At 39.5% G+C, this 18,408-nt stretch overlaps 1 protein-coding gene across 4 annotated transcripts in view; it reads left to right on the top strand.

Moving 5' to 3' along the window:
* The window catches only part of Mcmbp (minichromosome maintenance complex binding protein), a 51,265-nt gene that overhangs the window by 556 nt on the left and 32,301 nt on the right, over window positions 1–18,408 (top strand). For all 4 annotated transcript variants that reach the window (XM_004625621.3, XM_023708981.1, XM_004625622.3 and 1 more), the window contains exons 2-4: window positions 16,900–16,985; window positions 17,992–18,132; window positions 18,218–18,259. In XM_004625621.3, the coding sequence (XP_004625678.1) occupies window positions 16,900–16,985; window positions 17,992–18,132; window positions 18,218–18,259 (269 nt within the window). The remainder of the gene's footprint in view (window positions 1–16,899; window positions 16,986–17,991; window positions 18,133–18,217; window positions 18,260–18,408) is intronic.

Raw genomic sequence — 18,408 nt, forward strand, 5'->3', positions numbered from 1 at the left:
CCGGGCGCTGCCGCCTGCCCCGCCGTGATTGACGGCCTGGCTCGCGCGGTCGCCCGGCCGGGGTCCCGCGCCGACGGCTGCGGACCCGGAGAGGTGCCCGATCCCCGGAGGGCCGCCGGGGCTGTGGCGGAGAGGGCCGCTGTGCCCCTGGGAGCCCGCAGGATATTTCAAAACTTCCGGTGTGTGGGGCCGTGCTAGCACCTTCACAGCGACGTTGACTCTAACGCTTGGGTTTTACTAAAATGTGTTCCTCCAAAATGTTAACGTTTAGCTCGGACGACTTCAGAACCCAGCGAGTCATACACTGCCCACGCCAGAGCTAGCAAGAAATGTTGAGCTTCAGTTTCTACCTAGACGGTGCTGAAGATATTGCAGGCAAACTTAGTAAATTTTAGTTGGACTCGCTGTTACTAATTTTCTGCAAAGAGGACACGAAGAAAATGTAGACTTGTTTCTCGTTAACTGAGCCTTTTGATCCCCACCCCTTAAGTCAGGCAACTAGAAATCACTGTGTTGGATCGCCTCACCCGACTAATTTGCTGTTGTAACTTGTGCTTAGTGCTTTTAAAACTTCTCAGGGGGTGGGTTGCTCATCGATGAAACGTGCTTTAAATTGTGGTAGGCCCTGAGTTCTTTGCTTAGGAAAATTTTTAAAAAATGCATGTCTAATAAAAGAACTCTATACAAGGAAAGTAAACCTTACATCCTGCAAACGTGCTAATTTTTTTTTAAAAAGTTGAAAAAAGAAGCTAAATAGTACTCAGCATCCACAACCAATGGCATGAAATGTACTGCTTGTAAGAGGGCTTCTAGTATTTTACCTGTACTTCTTGTTTAGTTTGGTTTTCCAGGCTAAAACTAAAGACAGCAAGCTAAAGAAGGTCTGGAGAGACATCTAGATTATAGTAAACACTTGCAACCTGATTTTTAAAAATTATATATATTTTTTAAAAAGTAACTCGATGATAGAGTGGGTGGCTGACATACAGGAGACCCTAGTTTCAATCCCCACCACGTAAGGAAAACTGAAAGGCAAATCCTAGCGCATATAGCAGTCTGGGGCACTTTAAAAAAGGGCCTATCTGATTTACAAATTCCTAGTAATTGATGTTTGTAATAATGAGTACTGGAGCCAGTAAGTGATGTTCAAAATAATGCTCCCTGAATGTCAAGTGAGGATTAAATTGCAGTGTTGGTTTAAGAGGGTGCAGATGCATACATATATTTTAGGAAAAAAACCTTCCAAGCCAAAAAGATTGCTTAAAGGATTAAGTTCTAATTACTGATCCTAGAAAATTTATTTATGAGAAATACCCTGTACTTTGGTCTTGCTGAAAATGAGATTTGTTTGTTTGTTTTGGTACTGGGGATTGAACCTAGGGTCTCACATGTGTGAGGCAAAGCACTGTACCACTGAGTTACATTCCCAGCCCTATTTTTATTTTATTTTGAGACAGAGTCTCTAAGTGGCCCTGGTGTTGAATTTTGGTTCCTTCTGTCTCAGTCTTCCAAGTAGGAATCATAAAGGCATGTTACACCATGCCTAGTGAGAGGGCTTTGAATTTGATACAGATACATAAGTATTTGTGTGAGATTTTGTTCTCATAAGTTCTCTAGGTATGTGCTTCTAAAGGGCACATCTCATCGTAGTACAAGAATGTAATTTGGTTATTAAATACAGGTTTTACAATATCTTGCTAGTTTTGTCTATTACTGTGGGAACCTGAGCCTTATATATACCTCCAGGTCTCATTCCTAGAATCTTACAAGGAAGTCAGTGTTTTGTAGACTCTGTCATCATTAAGTCTATACTTTTGCTGTATTTTCCTACCACTGTGACTATATTAGGAATCCCTGTAATAACTGCATTACAGGCATGTTAGGAGAAATAAGTAAAACTTGTAATACCTTTTGGTTTAGTAAGAAATTGCTTTTTGGTTTTGTTTTTTGGTGCTGAAAATTTATCCCAAGATAGGCCAAGCACTTCTCCATCACTGAGCTATACCTTTAACCCTAGGAAATTGCATTAACTCACTTTCCACCGGATAGAAAAAGAATGTATGTTGACTGTTGAAAATAAAAATTAGCCGGGGAGGTGGCTCAGTAGAATAAGTGCTTCCCTGGCAGGCGCAAGGATCTGAGTTCAACCTGGGGTTCCAGGGGGGAAAAAAAGAATACAATAAAAAAGGGGCCAGGGAGATGGCTCAGTGGAATAAGCGCTTCCCTGGCAAGCACAAGGGCCTGAGTTCAATCCCTGGTTCCACCAAAAAAAAAAAAAAAGAAAAGAAAAATTAAAGCCAGTAACATACAGAATATGAAAGGCTTCTATCATTCTTTATCTTCAAGATAACCTGTTTAGTGCATGATTGTTCAGCTATTTATTTGTTCGAGGTGTAGGGGCTCAAACCTAGGGCTTCACAATCTAGGCAAGTTTCCACCAGTCAGCTATGTCCCCAGCTCTGAGTTTATTTTCTTTGTATACATTTGTACTGTTTCTTGAAACTGAAAAATGCAAGTCTGTTATGCATATATTCTAAAATATGAGGGTGTTTTTGTTTTTAGTATGTGTGCTGCTCAAGGGAGCACAGTTTTTGTTCTTGTTTTTTCGTTTGTTTGTTTTTGAGACAAGGTCTCACTATGTAGTCCAAGCCAGCCTTGAACTTCTGTAGCTGGCCTAGAGCTTAGATCCTCCTACCTCACCTTCCCAAGTATTGGGATTACAGGTATGCACCATCACATTTGGTTGAAATATATTTCTTCCCCCCCCCCCCATACTAGGGATTGAACCCAGAGCCTTGACACTGATCTATAAACCAATCCTTTTTAAGTATTTACTTACTGTATTACTAGGGAGGGAACCCAGAGCTTTTGCACTGAGCAACCCCTTGCCCCACCCCCCCTTCTTTAAATTTTGAAAAAGGTTCTCACTAAGTCACTGAATTGCCCCAGCTAAGCTTATGAACCTCCTGCCTCAGCCTCCCAGAGCACAGGGATGTTTTTTTTTTTTTGGTTCCTCAAATGCCTTCAGGGCACTTTTGGCCAGCGGGAGAGGTGTGAGGTTCGAACTCCAGCAACCTGAGGCTGACAGCTTTGTGGAAGCAGCCACTTAAAGGCCTGAGCTAGGGCCAGGCCCCCAAAGGAATAAGGTTTTTTTTGTTTTGTTTTGCTTTTTTTTTTTTTTACTCCTGGAATGCCTTCAGGGCACTTTTGGCTGGTTGGAGTGTTGTGGGGATCGAACTAGAGCAACCAGAGGCTGACAGCTTTGTGGAAGCAGTCACTTAAAGAACTGAGCTAGGGCCAGGTCCACACAGGGATGTTTTTTAATGTATCTTGAACATCTTTCCAACTAAATCCAAAGGATTTATTTTCTCATTCTGATAACAAACTTAACAGTGTCATATTTTACATTAGTTGGCTAGAGTTGTATTGTCAGATGCAGTAGCTACTTGGAACTGTTTAAATTAGTTAAAATTACACAGAAGTCCAGCTCCTCAACGTCCCTAACCATGTGTCAGGTGCTCAGTAGCTATATGTGGACAGAGATGTTATGTTTTACTAGCACATGCACTATAGGTTATTGATACCATCTCAGGTCAGGTGTACCATGCAGATCTAGAGTACCTGCCTTTTAGTATGTGATGCTAGTTTTGATAATCACCTTCTTCCTGAGCCTTTCTCTTAGCATCTGAATTCTGACAGTGTGTTTTATCTGCTCTAATTCTTAAGCATCTTTTTTAGTGTTTCCTGAGATCTTCATCCTTAAGCCTACCGCTGTCAGAATTCAGGTCATTGTTTCTTTTCTGGATGATTGTGGCTTCCTGCTGGCTTCTTGCTCCAGTATAGCTTCTCATTTTCATTCTTTACACTGGGACCACCTCTTTCAGTGACTTCCAATTGCCCTTAATACCTGATCCAGACTTTTTTCCCATGTAGTACTGGGATTAAATCCAGGTTCTTCACACTGAGCTACATCCACAGCATTTTTTTTTCCCTGATCCTAACTTTTTTTGTTTTGTTTTTTTTTTAATTCACTCCACCTAACTGGCAGACTTGATCCCGTGTTCCCTTTCATATTCATTATCCTAGCCAGACTGAATCTTCTTTCAGTACTGTGATTTTAAACCTTGCCTCTGAGGCTTCTGCATCTGCTGTGTGCTTTGTCTGGTGCCCCTTTCCCATCCAAATTCACTTTCCTGGTTACAGCTTACCTTTCCTCTGGTAACCAAATTAGGTTAGATTCCCCCTGTTCCATGTTACTTGAGTCCCATTCATTCCTGGAAATCAGTATGTACAGCCATTGTTGAAATTGCTTATTTCTTATGTTCCTTCACTAGATTTTGACTGACACAATTCAGGGCCTGTGTCTGCAGGGTTTAGTATTTTATCCTGATTTTTGTTGTTGTTTGTTTTTAGGCAGTCTCACTGTGCAGTTCAGGTTGGCCTTGAGCTCACTATGTAGCCCAAACTGATCTTCAACTCTGATCCTCCTGCCTTAGCCTCCCAGATGCTGGGATTATAGGCATGGGACATCATGCCTGGCTTCTCAGTAGACATTTATTGAATAAAAGCAGCGAACTGATTAATTGTGTAAACTGGGATGGTTCCTGAGGCCACAGATACCAAGTTTAGGACAGTTCTGATGAGCACTGTATTGTTCCAGAAAGTAGATTGAACAAGTTGTTTGTTTTTCACATGCAGATCGTGACTCTTCTTGGTTTAGGTAAGAAACTTTGAAATTCTGTGGCCCACCAATCATACCTATATGAATCATGTTATCTACAATGTCCTCAATGTAGGACATTGAGACCCAAGAGCTTAAAAGTGAAGAATATAATTCAACAGATTTTTAAATTTTACTTTTTTGTTACTGAGGATTTAACCTGGGATCTTTACACTGAGGTACATCACCAACCCTTTTTATTTTTTGAAACAGGGTCTTGCTAAGTGGCTAAATTTCCTGGCTGGTTTTGAATTTGAGATTCTCTTGCCTCAGCCTCCCAGAGTGTTGAAATTATGTCTATATGCCATCACACTCAGCTTCAGCAGATCTTTTGAAGGCTCTTTTGTGTGTGTAGAACTGATGGCATAGTCTCCATGGTGATTTCTCCTTTGTGACATACCAGATTGCTTCTGTTAAAGGCAAGAACTTCAAAGAAAATAAAAACCTCAGTGCCCTACTTTTTCTTTTAATTATTTTATTCATTGAAAGAACAAAATTTTCTTGGTTTGAATTAATAATTGCCCCCTTCTTTATGATGAGGTCTTATTATGTTGCCTAGGCTGGTCTCAAAACTCCTGGGCTCCAGTGATCCTCTTGTCTTCTGAATAGATGAGACTACAGGCCTCTGCCAGTGTGCCAGCTGTAACTACTTTTATTCATTTATTCTGAAATACTGAAAATTGAACCCAGAGTCTTCACATTGAGTTAAATCCTCAGTGTTTTTTTTTTTTTTTTGGGGGGGGGGTGTCTTTTTGAGACAGTTTTGCTGTGCAGTTCAGGCTGGCCTTGAACTCACTTTGTAGCCCAGGCTAACTTCAAACTGGCAGTGTGCCCACACCCAGCTGAGACTTGGTTTCTGTGAGTCATTAAATTTCCAAGATGAGTTTGAATTTATGATCCTCCTGCCTCAGGCTTCCTGAATGCTGGCATTACAGGATGTTACACCACCTTGCTATAACTGCTTTTAATTTCAGAAAAAGAAGAGTACTTATCTTTTTTTTTTTTTTTTCAGTACTGGGGATTGAAATTAGGCCATAGCACTTATTTTACTGAGCCATCTTCCCAGCCCCAGTACTTATCAACTCTGATTTATTTTACTCTTTGGCTTGCAGCTGTTGGTTGAAGTAGAATATTATATTTGGTTATATTTAAGAATGGTTGTTTGTAGCAGAACTAGACTGGCTCATGTAAAGAAGAGCAGTAGTGTGTGAAGGAAGGCACGTTGAAGTATTTCATCACTAGCCTTTTAGAGAGTGTAAAGCAATAACAAGATTAACTGGTAGCACATGCCTCTAATCTCAGTTACTTGAGAGGTTGTAGGAGAACTGCAAATTAAGAAATTAAGGGCCAGCCTGGACAATTCAGCAAAACCTTATCTCAAAAAATAAAAGCGCTGGTAATGTAGCTCAGTGTTAAGAGTGTTTCTCTGGCATGCACAAACTCTGAGGTTCAGTCACCAGGACCATGCATGGGGAGAGGGTGCGATGGGGGGGACACCAAGCAACTACTAAAAGTTGGCCTACTCGTTATTATCACCGTGAGTCTAAATAGATCACACCATCATTGTCTACCCCACTTGGATCTCTCCTACCAGCCTGCACTTGGTAGACCACTGAAAAGTATTTAAGATGGTGGAAATCAAAGGCAGGGGTGAGGGTGGGTATCCCAAGGGACTGAATAGACTCAGGAGCTGGGAAACAGCAATCCAAGCAGTTCTAGTTATTTTTTCCCTGTAGGTTACCTGCGTTCGTTCTGCACATTAACTTTCTCTACTCCATAGCTCCAAAATTGACTTCTCAGTTCTAGTTCTCAATAGGAACATCTTTACCTTCATCCTAAATTCCAGGGATAGAAAATCTGGTTGACCCAGTATGGAGTCACGATTCTACTCATAACCATCCATAGCCATGGTACAGAGCTACATAAGAGAGTCATGACTTTTAAGGCCCACAGTTTGATAGTACAGATATTCTTTTTGAGACAGTGTCTCACTAAGTACTAGCTCAGGCAGCCTTCAAGCTCATGGTGATCCTGCTGCCTCAGCCTTTCAAGTGCTGGGATTGCAGCCTTGTGCCACCACGTTTGCCTTACCATGTTGTTCTTAGAGACGAATGGATTGAGCAGGTATGGCAAAACACAGGGCCAGGGAGATGGCTCAGCAGCATAAGTGCCTGTCTGGCAAGTGCAAGGCCCTCAGTTCAATCCCCAGTTCCAAGAAAAAGGTAACAGACATACTAGTTTTTAAATAGTAAAGCATAGTTTGCATGTGGTTAAAAAGAACTAGCAAGATGTTATTGAGTGAATAAAAGTACTTTTTCCCCATTGAAGTAAGCACTTTTTTCAGTACTCTTTTTTAATATAACAGAAAATTTTTATTCATACACAAGTCGCATAAAATTTACCTTTTTTTGCCTAGAGTGGCCTGAAACTCAAGGAAAGCCTCCTGTCTCAGCCTTCTGAGTGCTTAGATTACAGGGCATGTCATCACACAAGCCGAAAATTTATTGTTACTCCCAATCCCCCTGCTATTCTTTGGCCTACTACCATCTAGATTTGTTCATAGACCTGCTCTAGTTGTTTCATATACATGAAATCATACAACATGTGGCCTTTAAAGCCAGGCTTCTTTTACTTAACATATTTTTAAGGCCCATCCATATTGTAGCATGTTTCAGTGCTACATTTTTATGACAAAATTAATAATCTATTTTATGTATGTGTCACATTTTATTCATCTAGTGATGCAAGCTTGGGTTGTTTCCACTTATTAGTTGTTGCTATAAACATTCCTAGGCATTTGTTTTGCGTGTGTGACTACACATTTTTAATTCAGTGTATCTCAGTTTGAGCTGGGTCATAGTACACCTATAATCTCCACATTGAGAAGCTGAGGCAGGAGCATAATCAGTTTGAGCCCCATTTGGGCAACAAACGTAATGAGATCTTTTCTTACAATTTAAAAAGGGATGAGGTGGAGGCTGGGGATGTTACTCACTTGGAAGGAGTACACCCTCATGTTGGATTGCTATTAATTGTATGCGTAACAGTTATTCATTTGTATTTTTGAGACCAGGTCTCACTGTGTAGCCCAGCTTGCCTCAGACTGGTGGCAATCCAAGCATTGGGATTGTAGGTATTTGCCACAACATGTGGCTTTTTTATGCCTTTGGTACAGGGATTTGCTATAGCACCCATGCTGGCCTGGAAGTCCTGGGCTCAGGTGATTCTCTTGCCAAGTATCTGGAACTTCATGCACTTGCCATCTTGCCTGCCTTTTATGTTGTGCCTGTTTGTTTGTTTCAGTCGTGGGGATTGAATCTAGGTCTTTTGCACTGAGCTGTATCGCCAATTTTGAGACAGGATCTTCCTAAATGGCCCAGATTGTGTTTCAACCGAGGATCTTCTTGTCTCAGCCTCCCAGAGTTCTAGTGCAAGCATGTATTCCACAGCCTGGCCTGAGTTTGGTTTTTTTTAAGTGTGAGGATCTTGCTGTGTAGTTCAGGCTGGCCTCTTGAGTGAGATTACCTTAGCCTCTTGAGTGAGGAGATTACAGGAGTGTGCCACCATGCTCAGCTCAGTTCCTTTGTATTTTGTCCAGTAAGGGTTAAAAGATAACCAGGTTTCATGTCACCTGGCTGTAATCCCAGCTGCTTGGGAAGCTGAATGATGAGGACCACAAGTTAAAGACCAGTCTGCAATTTAGAAAGGACCTGTCTCAAAATAGAAAGTCTAAGGGTGTGGTTTGGATCTAGGGGTGTAACTCAGTGATAGAGTGCTTGCCTAGCATATGCAAGGGCCTGGGTTCAATCCTCAGTATTGCCAATTAAAAAATTTTGCAAAACAGCCCACCAGGGGGCGGGGCTGGCTGGTATGTGGTGCTGGGGATTGAACCGTGGTCCCTGTGCTTTGCTAAGCTTGTTCTAAGTAGGTGTTTTATTTTTTTTTTTAAACATTTATTGTGGGTGTGGGTGTGGGTGTGGGTGTGGGTGTGGGTGTGGCCAGCTCAGCCCACCCCACCAGGGGGCGTGGCTGGCCGGCATGTGGTGCTGGAGGATCGAACTGCGGTCCCTGTGCTTTGCCAAGCCTGTTCCAAGTAGGTGCTTTAGACCACTGAGCCATCTCACCAGCCCTCCTCCAACTTTATAATCAAGCCATAATTTATAATTTTTCATTTTTAAACAGGTTTTGAATGCTCTCAGAAGCTTTGTTCAAATCACTGAATATTTTTTCTTTAATCATTTAATTTATATTAAATAATATAAATTTTGTTTTTAATGTTTTCTGATAATGAACTACCCTTGCATTTTTTGGAATAAGTACTGCTTGGTCATAATTTCTTTACTATATTAAACAGCTGATTTTTAGACGTGATCAATTGGTTGAAACCAAGTCATGCCATATTGCCTAGGTTAGCCTCAAACTCTTGGGCCAGGAATCCCTCTGTCTCAGTCTCTGGAAACTTTCTATAGGACTTTTAATTAGTGGTTGAGCCAAGGGCCTTTGGACTAAGTTAACTTTTTTTTTTTTTTTTTGCGTGGCTTGTGGTGCTGTGGATTGAACCACCCTTCCCTGTGCCTGCCTAAGCTTGCCCAGGCAGGCGCTTTAGACCACTGAGCTATCCCACTGGCCCTGAACTGAGTTAACATTCTTAGTCTTGTTTTTATTTTTTTATGCTGTGGCAATCTTACTAAGTCTATAAGTTGCCTAGAGTGGGCTGCAACTTGAGATCCTTCTTTTGCCTCAGCCTCCAGTGTGGGGATTATAGGCATGCACCACCATGCCTGGCTTTAGCCTGAAATTTTGCAAATTTATGTAAATATGGGAATTCATGGACATGGGAAAAAGATTAGTTGTTTTTTTTGTTTCTTATATTGGTAGTATTCACACTGTTCTTAGACAAAAATAATAAAAATAGTATGCCAATTTTATGCTGCTTTTGGCAGTTCTTTCAGGAATTTATCTGTTTTTAGCTTCCTAACTCATGCTTTGTGATATCTCATAACTTTTAGTATTTCTCTCATTGTGTATCACTTTCCCCTAAAATTTAGCCTATTTGCAGTTGATTTTCCTCAGTTTCTGTCTTATTTATATGTACGATACTGTTGTTCAGTTCCTTTTTTTTTTTTTTTTAAGTGGTACCGGGGATTGGACTCAAGACCTTGTGCTTGCCAGGCAATCACTTATTCCAGTGAGCTATCTCCCTATCCCTGTCCAGTTCATTTTTGTTTGTGGTACTAGGCATTGCACTGAAGGCCATCTCACTGAACTACATCCTCTGCTCTCCCCCATTTTTTTGATATCCCCTTTTTTTGGTCCTATTTCCTTGATGTCTGCCTTTAGCATTATTATTTTCTTTTTTATTCTATGAATTTTATTTTTTCAGCTGTGTGATCTGCGTAATAGGTTCATCTATCTCTATTTTTTCTTGGGTTTTAATAAACATAGTAAAAGCTATAACTTTTTCTCTGAATATCACCTTAGTATCCCACAAATATTAACCTGTATAAATTCCTTTCTTATCCACCCAGAGTATTTTATAATTACCCTCAATAAGTTCCTCTCTGAATTGGGGAGTTTTTAGTTTGTTCATTTGTTCTTTCTTTCTTTCTTTTGACAGGATCTTGCTATGTAGTTCAGGCTGGTTTGAACTCTGTAACCCATGCTTGTCCAGAATTCTCCACCCTCCCAAGTGCTGGGATTATAAGCATGTGCCACCTATCCTGGCTGTTGGCTTTTACACGCATGCATGAAAGTATTGATGTTCTAGGATTTTCCTGCATTACTGATTTTTTTTTTTTTTTTTTTTTTAATTCTGCCCCATTTTGGTCAGTAAATGGCATACAGCTGATCTCCATTTAAGCTTCCTAAATGACTAGTAGAATGTGTGAATGTGTCTGGTGTGCTAAAAAAAAGGCAATTTAAACTAGATGATGTGATGAATGCCTGCAGTCCTGCCTATGCTTGAAGCTGAGGCAGGAGGATCACAAGTTTTAGGACAGCAACTTGGTGGGAACCTGCATGTGCTCCACCACTGAGCATACACATGAGGCCTTCATATGGTACTATGGGGGTACTATTTGAGAACGTATCTTATTCATATTCCCTGTTTGCTGTACATTTGCTTTTGTATTTTGTGCTGGATTTGTTTTTGGGGTGTGTGTGTGTGTGTGTGTGTGTGTGTGTGTGGTTTTTTGGTTGTTCGTTCTTGAGACAGTCTCACTATATAGTACAAGCTGACTCACAGCAGTCCTCCTGCCTCAGCCTCTTTAATGTGGCATTATAGGCATGCTGCACCACGTCCAGCTGGATTTATGTTTCTGACATGTCTGCTAATTTAGTCTTTAATTCTTTTTTTTTTTGGTAGTAGTGGGGATTGAACTCAACATCCCCAGCCTAGTCTTCAATTCAGATTTTTCTCTTAAGTAGTTCTGTGAATTGTTTTATGTATTTTGAAGCTATGTTAGGTTCATTATATGTTGTATTTTCTTTTCTTTTTTTTTTTAAATTTTTTATTTATTTGAGAGAGAGAGAGAGTGTGTGTGGTGTGTGTATGTGGCCAGCTCAGCCCACCAGGGGCGGGGCTGGCTGGCATGTGGTGCTGGGGGATCGAACTGCGGTCCCTGATGCCTTGCCAAGCTTGTTCCAAGTAGGTGCTTTAGACCACTGAGCCATCTCTCCAGCCCTATATGTTGTATTTTCATGCAGAGTGATAGTTTGTTTCATTTCTTTTTCTTATTTAACATCATCATTCTTACTAAGGTTTTCCAGAATTTCATTCATATTAATTATTTACTCAAAGCTGTTTTCTCAGGTTTTTGTTTGTTCTGTTTTGGGTTTTGGTGGATGTTCTCCAGTGAGTCCTATGAATTAGTCCCCAATTTGTGCTAATTACCTTTAAGGGTTTTTTGCATAATTGTTGAACTGTGGTTTTCTTCTCATATTGTACTCATGAGCTAATTCTCTTATTTCTTGAATGACATTGTTTCCTCTTTATTCTTTCTTTTTTTTTTTTTTTTTTTTTCAGTTGTGGAGAATGAACCCACTGAGTTACAACACACCCAGTCAGTTTTTTATTTTGAGGCTAAGTTGCACAGTGGTTGACCTTGCAATCCTCTTGCCTCAGCCTCCGAGGGTGCTGCAATCCAGTGTATATAGCCACACCTGCCTAATTCTTTTTAAATTTTAAAACTTTTTAAAATGGTGTGAAAAGGGAACAAGAGATACATTACATAATAAGAAAAATTTACCAAGAAGATAGAACCCTTTGTGTACCAAACTATATAGGTGGCACATGCTTATAATCCCAGCACTTGGGAGGGTGGAGAATTCTGGACAAGCATGGGTTACATACAGAGTTCAAACCAGCCTGAACTACATAGCAAGATCCTGTCAAAAGAAAGAAAGAACAAATGAACAAACTACTAGTAGAATGTGTGAATGTGTCTGGTGTGCTAAAAAAAGGCAATTTAAACTAGATGATGTGATGAATGCCTGCAGTCCTGCCTATGCTTGAAGCTGACATGAAATACCGTACATGAAACAAAAAGTGGCAGTATTGAAAGGGTAAGAGACCTGCAGACCAAGTTGGAGGCTTAAATACTCCTTCACTTCTTGAAAGATCAGCAAAGAACTGCAGAACACCTATCACCCAAGCAGACCTGACTGATGTTTCTCTACCTAACAACAAAATCCACATTCTGTTCAAGTACACGTGGAGTATTCAGAAAGATAAATCATATCTTGAGTCATAAACCAAACAGCAAAGCTCAAAGAGGCAAGCTTATTACCTGATCATCATAAAAGTAGGCTGGAAATCAGTAACAGAGATGAGAAGAAAATTCAGATGTGTAGAATTAACACTTCTAAATCGTCCATTATTTTAAAAAGTCTCTTGGGAAATTTTTCAATGTTGTGAACTAAAAGAAAAGAAAATCAATATAAGCAGAGAAGATGTGTTTAGAGGCATTACATTCATTTCTTTTTTATATTTATTTATTTTTATTTATTACATTTATTTATTGTGTGTGTGTGTGTGGCCAGCTCAGCCCACCAGGGGGCGGGGCTGGCTGGCATGTGGTGCTGGGGATCGAACCGCGGTCCCTGTGCTTTGCCAAGCTTGTTTCAAGTAGGTGCTTTAGACCACTGAGCCATCTCTCCAGCCCTACATTTATTTCTTAGAGGAAAAGAAAGATCTAACTCAAATCAATAATGTAAGTTTCCACATATGAATCCAGAAATGAACAGTAAAATAAACTAAGATACAGAAGAAAGGGTATAATATACAGAGCAGAAGTCAAGAATTGAAAAAAAAAAAAAAAATGATGAAACCTAAAATCTGTCCTCCTTTCCTTGCTTCTTCCCTGCCCTTTTTCTCCTTTAATGCTGGGAGTAGACCCCAAGGCCTCTCACATGCTGGGCATGAACTGTATCTCTAAGCTATATTCCCTCCACTCACACTTTATATCAGTGATACTGATAAACCCTTTAGAAAAAAAGGCAAACAAATTAACTATTGGAATGAGAAAAATGTTACCACTGTTAGCTATATGAATATGAAAAGGATAATATGAATAGCTGTATGGATGTAAATTGACAAATGAGATGAAGTGGATTTGTTCTTCAGAAATCAACATATTAGCTTTCTGTGTCTGCTTTAACAAATTTAGGATTGTAACATAGTGTGGGTTATCATTAACAGTTCTAAAGACCAGACACTTGATATAAGTCTGACTGGGATAAAATCATGCTGTTCAGTAGAGCTTGCATTCCTATGTGTAGACTAGGGGAGAATTTGTTTCTACTTCTAGTGACTGCCTGCATTTTATGGATTATGTCTCCCTTCTGCTTTTTTGCTTTTTTTTTTTTTTTTCCAGTACTGGGCATTGAACTCAGGACCCTGCTAGGCAAGCGCTTATTCTACTGAGCTATCTCCTTGGCTTTCATCTTCTGCTTTCAAAGCCAGAAAATCAAGTTTTTCACATGTCTTGCAATTTTAACTTCTTCTAACTTCCACTTGTTTCCTTCTACATTGAAGGACCTTTGTGATTATATTTAACCCATCCAGACAACCTCCCTTTTGTAAGGTAGCTGATTATTGACCTTAGTTTCATCTGCTATATTAATTCCCTTTGGTATGTAACATATATTCCCAGGTTCTGGGATTAGGGTGTGAACATCTTTGGAGGCGTCATTGTTCTGTCTGCCACCCCACAGACAGTCCTCACCCCAGTATGAAGTACATCTCTATCCCCTCAGCCCTTGCCACTCGTCTGCCCTTGAATCTCTGCTGTGCTTGTTATCTCTCTGAATTTGCCTATCTAGTTGCCTCATGTAAGTGGAATCCTATAAATATTTGTACTTTTGGGTATTTTTGTTGTTGTTTTTGATATAGTCTCTACATGTAGTTCAGGATGGCCTCAAACTCAGTGATTCTCCTATTCTGAGTGCTGGGATTACAAGCATGTGCCACCACATCTGAATTTGTACTTTGTGCCAGGTTTATCTCACTTTGTAAAATGTTTTCAAGATTCATCCATGTTCTAATTGCATTTTGAGGAAGCAAAAAAGGATAACTTAATGGGAAAAATATATTCTTTTCAAAAAAAAGATAAACATGCAAAATCTGAATCTCAACCTATACCTCATATATTATATAAAAGTTAACTCCTAGTGGTTCATAGATTTAAGTATAAGACTTAAAACCATACAAATTTTAGAAGCAAATAGAAAGGCCAAGCATGGAGGCACACGCTAGTAATCCCAGCACTTTAGAAGCTGTGGTAAGTGTATAGCTGTAAGTTCAAGGCCGACCTGGGCTATATAGTAGTAAGTTCAAGGCCTGCCACAAACCTATCTTAAAAAGAAAAGAAAGAAGAACAGAAGATCTTTGTGTACTGAGATGTAGTGATCATTTTTTCGATATGTGACATCAAAGACGCAATACATAAAACAACATCCAATAAATTGGGCTCATGAAAATTAAAAACTGGGCTGGTGAGATGGCTCAGTGGTCTAAAGCACCTACTTAGAACAAGCTTAGCAAAGCGCAGGGACCGCGGTTCAATCCCCCAGCACCACATGCCAGCCAGCCCCGCCCCCTGGTGGGCTGAGATGGCCACACACACACACACACACACATAAATAAATAAAATTTAAAAAAAAAAGAAAAGAAAATTAAAAACTTTTCCCCTGCAAAGTAGTACTATTTGCCAGGCTCAGTAATGCCTATAATCCTAGTATATGGATAGTGGAGGCAGGATAGTTTTGAATTCAAGGTCGGTCTGAAGTACATCGTGAGACCCCCTTATCAAACAAAACAAAAATACTATTAGGAAAATGAAAACAAAGCTATAGGCTAAGAGAATATATTTGAAAATCACAGCCTGAACTACATAGCAAGACCCTGCCTCAAAATCAATCAATCAATCAATCAATCAATCATTTAACCAAGTACCCGACTGTGCCATCTCTGGATATTTACCAAAACCTGTACCTGTTTGTAGTTGTTTTGTTGATAGTGTTCAAAAACTGGAGACAGTCTAAAAGTTCTTCAGCAAATGACAATGTTGGAAAAAGATTTTATATCCAGAATATAAAGAAAACATGGTAAACAATTTACCCAATTTTCAGAGAGGCAAGAGATTAGATTTATGTAGACATTTCACCAAAGAAGATATAAAGATGATAATAAATACTCAAATTGAAAAGAGTTCGATATCTTTAGCTGTGAAGGAAATGCAAATTTTACCTCTGATGAGTTGTTACCTATTGGAACAATTATAAGTTTGCAAGGTTGCAAACAACTGGATCTGTTTGATGTGGATGGTAAGAATTCACAGTGATGGAGTCAATGTAGAAAACAGGCAAAATTAACCTGCTTACATTTAACCACCTGCCAGTCATGGTGAATATGCCTATAATCCCAGCACTTGGGCGTCAGAAGCAGGAGTATTGCCACGAGTTTGAGGCCAGCCTGGTCTAAGACCAGCCTGAACTAGATAGCAAGACCCTGTCTCAAAAAAGCAAAAAGGGGGAAAAGAAATTTAACCAGATACTCAACTGTACCATCTCTGAATATTTACCAAAATCTGTACACAAATGTTTATAGTTTTGTTCATAGTGTTCAAAACCTAGAGACAGTATACATTCTTCAGATGAATGAATAAACAAATTATCAGCTATATGTTGGGATAATTCAGGGTCATCCTGTGGAACTTATTGAGCCCCTATCTCAAATAAGTGTTTATGGGGGATGGCCCTTACCATAGCTCAGGGTAAGGGGCTTGGGTTCGATCCCCCATACTATACACACAAAAAAAATCTAATATAGGCCTGAGGGTATAGCTCAGTGATGAAGTGTCTTTGGTTCAATCGTCAGTACTGTGACAGAAAAGGGGAGAACAGGTGTTTTGCACATACAGGAATTTTATCTACATTGGTTATGAAGCTAATTCTGTTAAAAATAATCCTGATAACACCACATCTAGCAGGATTTCTAAGCACTTTACTTGACAAGGCAAAGACCAGTTCTGAAAATGGAACAAGGGGTCAGAAACACTTCAGGTGATTTTGAATTTCTTTAGCTTGTTATCACATAGTATAACTGTGGTTATACTATAAGATAACCTCCTTAGGATCCACACACCGAAATACTTGGAAGTCAAAATATACAATTTGTGCAGCTTCATGAATCAGAATAGTATATATGAGTAAACAGATGATAAAGAAGGCCAAGATACAGATGTTTTTGTACTAATGTAAATGTATAATATTGAAATTATTCCCAAATGAAAAGTTACAAAAAGTAAAACATCCTCTGGTCCTCATTCCAGGGTAATTGTAAATTTTTTTAATACACATAAATATTTTGAAGAAGAGTGCTCTTACAACAGGCAGCTCATGCATTGGCTGGGTTGGCCCCATCTCTTACTGCATAGATGTTGGCGCTGAGGCCGACAGCTCGGTCCACAGGAGCTCATCCGTGTCCTACAGATTTACAGTGCCCAGCCTGAACAGAACAGGCTTCTGGAGAACCTTGTGAGTGCAGAAGACTCTAAAATACACATCTTTAGCAAATTTTAGTTCTATTTTAGCTGAGTAAGTGAAGGTATGACTCACCTGAACATAGTCTGTTATTACATATTGTTTCTTTACATTTGACAACTACATTCCTCTTTCAGCCCAAAATGGAGTTAATCCTGACTGGGAGAAGAAAGTTATTGAATATTTTAAGGAAAAGCTGAAGGAAAATAATGCTCCTAAATGGGTAAGTTTATTGGTATTTTAGGGGACAATGTTGGACAGGCTATAGTTCCTTTCAGTATGGTAGTAACCCATGTGTAATTTAAAAATATGCAGATAGTTGGGTTTGGGGTGGGGAGGGGCATGCTTGTAATCCCAGCTTCGGGAAGGATGTGCCAGCAGGATAGCTATGAGTTTGAGTCCAGTCCAGGCTACATAGTGAGTTCAAGGCCAGACTCAACTACTTAGTGAAAGGGCCGGGGAAGGGGGGATGGGGAGATGCTCAGTAGAATAAGCGCTTGCCTGGCAAGTGCAAGGGTCTGAGTTTAATCCCCGGTGCCGCAAAAAAAAAAAAAAAAAGAAATTTTATGTATTAAATGGTACCACCCATAAATAAATAACATAACCAAGTGAAGGAAAAAATGATCGGAAGAGCACACGTCTGAACTCCAGTCACGCCGCACCATGTACTATAATAGACATTATAAAAAAAAAAAAAAAAAAAACTACTAATGAAACCTTGTGCCCCCCAAAGCCGTGAATTGTAGATTATTATCTGCATCTGCTCTAAATTTGTATGTAGTATTAAAATTCTGGTTTATATGGCAATATAAATTCAAGCAATTAAATGTTTCTGTATTATACCTCTAGATGGCAGTAACTGACCATGTTATGTCCTAGACAAACTGGTTGTAAGAGCATCTATTGCCTTCAGTGTTGTTGCCTTCATTTCAAAAGAATTGGCTTGTATGGATTTTAAGAATTGACAAGTAAATGCTTTTCTGCTAATTGAAATGTCAGGAAGAAAACATCCTAAATTTTATCTTTGGATCAGATTTTTTACAACAACTTGCAAGATATTAAGTCATTTGGCTTCCTGATAGGGTGGGTATGCATGCATATGTAGGTGGCAGCGGGGGGTGGGGTGGTGGATTGAATCCATGTCCAGATATGTAGCCTATATGTGTATGTGTGCTTAATGTTTTATAGATAGGCTATTTTGTTGACTGACTTGATTATTTTCTTTTAAGGTACCATCATTGAATGAAGTTCCCCTTCATTATTTAAAACCTAACAGCTTTGTTAAGTTTCGTTGCATGATTCAAGATATGTTTGACCCCGAATTTTACATGGGAGTTTATGAGACGGTTAACCAAAACACAAAAGCCCGTGTATGTATTGATTTTTAATTAAACTTTCTGCTTTTATTTTGTGGTATTTTGGTATAATTATATTATCTTTTGTTCTGGGTCATAGGTTCTTCATTTTGGAAAATACAGAGATGTAGCAGACTGTGGGGTATGTATCTTTAAGGTATATAAACATCGTTAAGAATTTTTTCCTCAGCAGAGATTATTGTTTTGGTTTTATTTCAGTTTACCTTGTGGGTAACAAGTTTTAAAATATCATGTCTAATAATTTTATCTTCCCCCCCAATATTTCTTTTT

This window comes from Octodon degus, unplaced genomic scaffold, assembly GCF_000260255.1.
Source record: "Octodon degus isolate 3935 unplaced genomic scaffold, OctDeg1.0 scaffold00010, whole genome shotgun sequence".
In the NCBI taxonomy this organism is placed as follows: Eukaryota; Metazoa; Chordata; class Mammalia; order Rodentia; family Octodontidae; genus Octodon; species Octodon degus.